Genomic DNA, 7,119 nt, shown 5'->3' with positions numbered 1-7,119 from the left:
TTTTTGAGACAGGGTCTTACTCTGTCTTTTGCCCAGGCTTGAGTGCAGTGGTGCAATCTTGATTCACTGCAGCTTTTGCCTCCCATGTTCAAGCGATTCTTGTGTCTCAGCCTTCCAACTAGCTGAATTACAGGCACCCACCATCATACCTGGCTGATTTTTTGTATTTTTAATAGAAATAGGGTTTTGCCATGTTGCCCAGGCTGGTCTAGAACTCCTGACCTCAGATAATCCACCTGCCTCGGCCTCCCAAAGTGCTGGGAGTACAGGCATGATCCCACTATTTGGGACCCCACCATTTTGGAAGCCTAGGTGGGAGGATTGTTTGAGGCCAGGAGTTTGAGACCAGCCAGGGGAACATAGTGAGACCTCATCTGTACAAAAATAAATAAGTAAATATAAAAATTAGCTAAGCATTGTGGCATGTGCGTATAATTCCAGCTACTCAGGAGACTGAGGTAGGAGGATTGCTTGAGCCCAGAAGTTTGAGGCTTCAGTGAGCCAGGATCATGCCACTGCATTCCAGCGGGGGTGAAAGAACAAGGCCCTATCGTGCATTCATGCATTCATGCATTCATTCATTCATTCAAATAACTAAATAAATAAGTAAATCTTCTTGAGAGGCCAAGGCGGGTGGATCACCTGAGGTTAGGAGTTCAAGGCCAGCCTGGCCAACATAGTGAAACCTGGTCTCTACAAAAAAAATTAGCCAGGTGTGGTGGCAGGCACCTATAATCCCAGCTATTTAGGAGGCTGAGGCACAAGAATTGCTTGAACCTGGGAGGCAAAGATTGCAGTGAACTGAGATTGTGCCATTGCACTCCAGCCTGGGCTACAGAGCCGAGACTCCGTCTCAAAAAAACAATAGAAAAATAGCCAGGGGTGGTGGCTCATGCCCGTAATCCTACCACTTTGGAAGGCTGAGGCAGGTAGATCACCTGAGGCAGGAGTTTGAGACCAACATGACCAACATGGTGAAACCCCCTTCTCTACGAAACAACACAAAAATTAGCTGGGCATGGTGGCAGGCACCAGTAATCCTAGCTACTCAGGCTGAGGCAGGAGAATCACTCAAACCCGAAGGCAGAGGTTGCAGTGAGCCAGATCATACTATTGGACTCCAGCTGCTCAACAGAGTAATACTCTGTCTCAAAAATAAAAATTAAAATAATCTTTAATGAAATTTTTTAAATCTAAATTTAACTGCATCTTTGTAGTATCTCTATTTGGTAAACAAAATATGTTGTAAAATAGAAACTGTTATGTTTTCTCTGCAAGGTAAGAATGTCAGTGTTATGATGATCGTATCTTTCAAACTATATGACTTTTTAAAAATTGTCTTTTTTTTCACACAGAATGAAGATGTTCGACCACACATCAGAGACAGATTTCGTTTGCATGATTTGCTGCCCCCAGATTAAGTACAAAGACTTGTCAAATCACTGAAGGGGGAGAGAATGCAGGACCCTTTTGGACTAAGACAAAAACATTGCCATTACTGTTGAAATTTTGCATTTTTGTACCCCGTCTTGCTTTTCTTATCTTTGGTGCCCAATAATAATCAAGGGTTACAGAAAGAGACTATCTATCTCAGATTGAATACATACAGTAGGTAGGCTAAAACAGAAGAGTCTTTAGAACTAGTGCAACTCCAGTGAAATTTTTTTATGTACAGGACATCTGCAGTTTATAAAGAATTCTGTTTCTGCCACCAGCAGTTTGACCTGTAGACACACAGGATTTTATGATAATAACAGAGATGAAAATGGACTTTTATTTTCTCTCTGTTTGGTGCTCTAAGTGGGTTTGTAGCCACTTTTCTGTTACTTTATGATTCTCATTTCAACAGGAATGGCCAGTAAATGTTGTTTTATTTTTCCTGTTAAGGTTTATAACCTTTTTACATTTTTGACCTGTATTAGATTAGAATTTCATTATGCATTCCTTTTAGTTGAGGCGCTTCATAGTTTTCTGGAGATAGTCCATTTTTAGTTTTTTATTATACATTTGAATGGCCGTTTTCCTGCTTTGTCTGCCTGCATATTGTATATTTGTTTAAAAATATTCTCTACTTTTAGTCCATGTAAGTTTCATTTAGAAAGACATGCATTTATATTTTGTTTCTGTAATATTCTACTGTAAGTGAAATCTTTTCAAAAATCAAGAGACTGGGTAGATAAGAATATATGAATGACTAATATACAAAAGATTTAAACCATTGTGATGGCGTGTATTCTCAAATGGTAATATCTTGCAATGGCACACAGATTTAATGGATAAAGGTATACCTCAGACATCACTGTGCTCACAAATCTTTGAGGAGAAAGTTTGGTCACCTGTTTGGCTTGATTTAGTTACTGCTGCCTTTGGTTTTCTCCAGGAATGAAGTATTCAGCACAGTGACTCAGTATTTTTAGTTATTTTGCATGGGCTGGTAGTACCTCTGTTATGCTCTCAGTTACAATCAATTTAAAACTGTATAACAGTCTTGGTACCTAACAGTAGCTATGCATAATCCTGTGGCACAGTACACTCCCAAGCCACCAATGCAGTTAATATGCTCTCATAGTGGTTTTTCTATGCTATATGAAAATAGTCTTCAAGCCTTGGTTCTCAAATGCAGCTACCACAAGAGGTTGATATTTTTATAGTGGCGTGTAATCTCCTTTTCGGGAGGCTTTTTATGGAAGGTAGAATTTGTAAAAGTTCGTATGCTTTGCCTCTCAACTGCATTAACATGCCACAGGCTCAGACTGTTTTTGTGTAAAGGATGTCAAAGAACGGCACTTTTTCTAAAGAGAAGTTTGATATTTTGTATGCTTGTTAAGAAAGTACAGTATTGGAAATTAAAGGTGGACAACTGATAATTGAGGAGTATGTCAATTAATTTTTTATGTATATTACCTGTTTACTTGTACAACTTACTGTACAAATTACATGCAGCTTCATTTTCAAATGAATCCTTAAAATAAGGAAACCTTTTTAGGAAAACATTTAATTTTTATATCTTTGATTTTAAAGGCATGAGTTATGTCAATTTTCAGTGTATTAATGAAGATTTTAACTTTTCATCAGGTTGAGTGTTTTCTTACTATATTATCTGTTGTGTATGTAGTTAGCATATTGTGTCACTGAACTGTTTAAAAATCTAGCATGTAGAGCAAGCCTGTTTTGTGGAAAATCCTTATTCATTAAAAAAGTAATCATGGCAGATTTTCTGCAAAAAAAAAAAAAAAAGTATTTGCAATTCAGAATACTGATTTTTTTAGTTTTATTTAAAGAAAGGTATTTTGCTTGCAGGAAAAAAATACTACAGATTCATTTTAATGAGAATCTTTGAAATGTATTTATCTTTAGGGCATCTGGGCATCTTTATGCTGTTTGTCTTCTGTCTTTCTTGAAATAAAATGTACATACGTTACCTTTACATATGCTCTTGCTCAAAATTGTGAACCTAGTTACATGTCTCCCTGCTCCCTTCCTTTTTATGCTCAAACAGCGAAACCCAAAACTTATATAAGATCTGGACTTTCAGCATGCATTCTGATTGCTGAAAGTTTTCCTGATTTAGTGCATTCTCAAAGGGCTTTCCCATAATCTAAAGGGAAATGTAAGCACCTATACTATTGTGCCTGTGGGCACTTTAGTAATAAACACCAACTTTTAAACTAATCATCTTTTAGCAATGATAAAGTTGTTTTCAGTCCCATGCTAGGAGAGTTCCTTTAAGTTAGCTGATCAAGCATAAGAAGCTTCTATAAAGAAATAAACTAAGGAAAATTTTATATGGCTTGAGAAAACTTCTTGAGACCAAATTAATATATTTTTTCTTCATTACTTTGAGTCATTTTAAATTTGTTAATACAAAATTTAAGATGATTTACAGAGACAATTTAGCCATCTTCCTTCCACCTTAATATAATGTTTTGTCTTCCCATTATCCTTTCTTTTCTTTATCTGTTGGTAGACGTAGAGTACTTCCATTTAGTTCATTGGAGGTGTATATTTTTTAAATTGAAATGTGCCCAGCCCCAGCCCCTTCAGCTCACACAGGAAACATGAACTCTTAAAAAAAATGACTAGTAAATGCAGGAGAGGTGGATATCTGATGAGACACAGCGAAAGTGACCTGTATACACATTACAACTCTGGAGTCCACATTAAAGTTGTGCTATTTCCAGTGGTAAATGTCTGACTTTTAAGACATTTTTTTAAATTTGTATCGTTAGGATGTTTTAATCAGTTTTTTAATTTTATGTAATATATGTAGCCCTTATCAAATCTATATCACCATATTTCTCCTTGTGTCCTAAGAGAATTCATGACAATTCGTAACCATAAATTGTTTTATATTGCTAGTGTGTATATTTATTTTTACCCAATGGCTTTATCTGTTTCCCAAAATTTATTTGGGATTTGTTGAAAGCATTCTGTAACTTCTATAAACGGCTGTTTTCTTGTAACTGTCAGTGAAATGAATGTGTACATTGTTTTTTTGTATTTCTTTGTTTTTTGTTTTTTGGTTTTTTTGGTTTTTTCCCCAAGGGTTAACATAGAATGGTTTTTTTAAAAAATTATCTTTGGCCAATGACTTTTTCAGTTAGATCTTACTTTCATTCAGCCTTCTAAAGAAGTTCGTTTCTCATTGTTTTGTTCCGTCAACTTGCCTGAAAAACAGAGACTTCATCTCATCAATGAAGAAAGCATTTCATTATTCCTACAAATCTTTCCTGCGAGCACAGAATTCTTCATAAGGACCAGATCTCTTCCATGTCTGTGTCAATCACATAAAGCTAAAATGTAAAGAACATTGAAGCCTTTATTTAATTGTACTAATATGATGGCGTTATATGCTACATCATTAGCTACTTAAGGTTTTCTGACCTGACTTCTCTTTGTCTTCCTAGGTATTTATTTGTTATCTCTTTTAATCTTATGTATCTAAATTAACTTAGTTAATAGTTACCCACCGAATAACTATGCCAAGCAACTAGTAAAGAATGTTTATTTTATTTCCCCTTATAGGGGAAGAGTGGACTGGGAACAAAAATGTATGGGCCAAAAGGCCTTAGGTTGTCATTCATTCACTTTCTTATTCCTCTCATGAGCTATATTTGAGTATGGTATTTTTTTAGTGCTGATGTGCTTTATGTCATTACTTCTCATGTCTTCCCCTGAGTTGAAAGCCTACAACGAACCTGTATAAAATACATTTAAGAATCTTCAGAATAAGAACCACAAACTCAGTATCTTATATTTAAATGCTTCTTAAGTTATTATTGGAATCCAAGTCTCACTAGGATACATTTTTATAAAATGTTTCTCTGTATCTTGAATTGAAATTACTTGCCCAGAGGCAAGAATTCTGGGGATATAACACAATTTGAGATCTTTTTTTAAAAAAAGGGCAGGGCAGGGAGGGGAGGGGGAGAGCGACAAGTTTATACTAGTTAGGTTATGGTTTTCATATTAGTATTTTAAGATACATTAGTTGGTTCCCAGACCTGACCATTAGAATTACTCTGAGGAGCTCTTAAAATAGATTCCTGGGGCCTACCCCTGGAAAATGTTGCACTGGATCTCCAGTGGGGCTTGAGAGTTCTGGGTTGTTTTCGTTTTTGTTTTTTTGTTTTGTTTTTTGTTTGTTTGTTTCTTTAAATCTCTCCTGGTGATTCTAATAGCCAGTATTGGGAAATCGATGTTTTAGGTAAATGTGCACTGGTCTGATAGTAGGCAACAAAATTAAAGTTTACCAGACATCTCTTTGTGGTATAGAGTTGTTGTTTTTTAAACTGGGACCAGATTTCACAGAGCTTATTCAAGATACATGGAGGAATAATAAAGAAGATTGAGGCTACTGCTCATTATCATTTTTGTCTTTCATACTTTTTTTAAGAGTTTGCATTTCTAAGACTTGGAATAGTTGACCATATACATAGCTAAAGGACATGTCCCTGAATGAGACCATTATATGTACTATCTGTAAAATATTTCACTATTTTTTTATTTTATAAATATTTGTAGAAATAAGCAATGAAATACTACTTTCATCTTTTGAAATGGGATTTTTCAAGGCAGTGTCTTTTGGCATTAAGGTAGGGGGGAGTTAATATTCTCTCTGCCTGTTTCCACGTGAATCAATATAAAGTCATGGACATTTAAAAATCTCAGTTTAATTTCTACTTATTTACTATGCAGTATAGCCGTGAACAAGTAATGTAGATTTAGTTTTCTCATCTTCAAATGCCCTGATCACCCTACCTCACAGGGTTGTTGTGGGGATAAATAAAACTTTTATGGAAGCACTTTTTTTTTTTTGATATTTTATCAGCCATCAGAAACAATATAATTTCTAACAACATATTTGTATAGTGCTGTTTTTTACAAGCCTATCATTTTTTTCACACTACTTTCCCTTTTGATATTGAAAAATAGAAATTGAGACTTAAGAAAGCTGTGACTTAAGACTGCAGCTCCTCTGGGAGACTTGAATTTAATCACTATAATATTTTATTTCCCAATGCCTGGGCATTGTGTATGACTATGTTTGTGCATGAATATGAAGCTTTCTCAAGTTTCTAAGTCAGTTCAGCTAAAAAAACAAATCATATAAAATGTAAGGAATATACAGTGATACAAACTAGACCTACAGGTAATAATCCATTTTAAACTAGAAGGAAATTTCATATTCTAGGTGTACCTCTATTTTAAACACTTCTCCCAAGATCACAGAGCTAGGACTAGATTGTAGGTTCTGTTAAGTACCATTATTCACAGTGATGATTTAAAAGGAAGGGCATTCTTTATTGCTGGAACTACTGTGAGCGGAGATGAAATTTGAGGATACCAACCAGAATAAAGGAGTTGGTTTTTAAAAGGAGAGATAAGATGGCAAGAGTGAACGAGATTATAGTGAGCCAAGCTGAGGAATTTATACTTCATGTAAGAGCTAAAATACATACAAACATGTATGGGCTAAAGTAATGATTGCTATCACTATAGCATAATAGCACTGATCCCATCCCAGTTTTTGTGATGAGACTGTGATAGCCGTTTTCCCTAAGCTCCAAAGGAATTTTATGCACACACAGTTTTGAAAGCCACTGCAGTAATCCTTGA

The 7,119-nt window shown here is 35.5% G+C and overlaps 1 protein-coding gene across 2 annotated transcripts in view; it reads left to right on the top strand.

The window, feature by feature from the left end:
* CTDSPL2 (CTD small phosphatase like 2) overlaps positions 1-6,302 on the top strand; it is a 111,917-nt gene extending 105,615 nt beyond the window's left edge. For both annotated transcript variants that reach the window (XM_017545828.2, XM_017545838.2), the window contains exon 13: positions 1,356-6,302. In XM_017545828.2, the coding sequence (XP_017401317.1) occupies positions 1,356-1,421 (66 nt within the window). In that variant the 3' untranslated portion in view covers positions 1,422-6,302. The remainder of the gene's footprint in view (positions 1-1,355) is intronic.
* The last annotated feature ends 817 nt before the right edge of the window (positions 6,303-7,119 follow it).

Source organism: Cebus imitator, unplaced genomic scaffold (genome assembly GCF_001604975.1).
Source record: "Cebus imitator isolate Cc_AM_T3 unplaced genomic scaffold, Cebus_imitator-1.0 Scaffold9, whole genome shotgun sequence".
Taxonomy (NCBI): domain Eukaryota; kingdom Metazoa; phylum Chordata; class Mammalia; order Primates; family Cebidae; genus Cebus; species Cebus imitator.
This window is presented reverse-complemented; position numbering and strand designations above follow the sequence as displayed.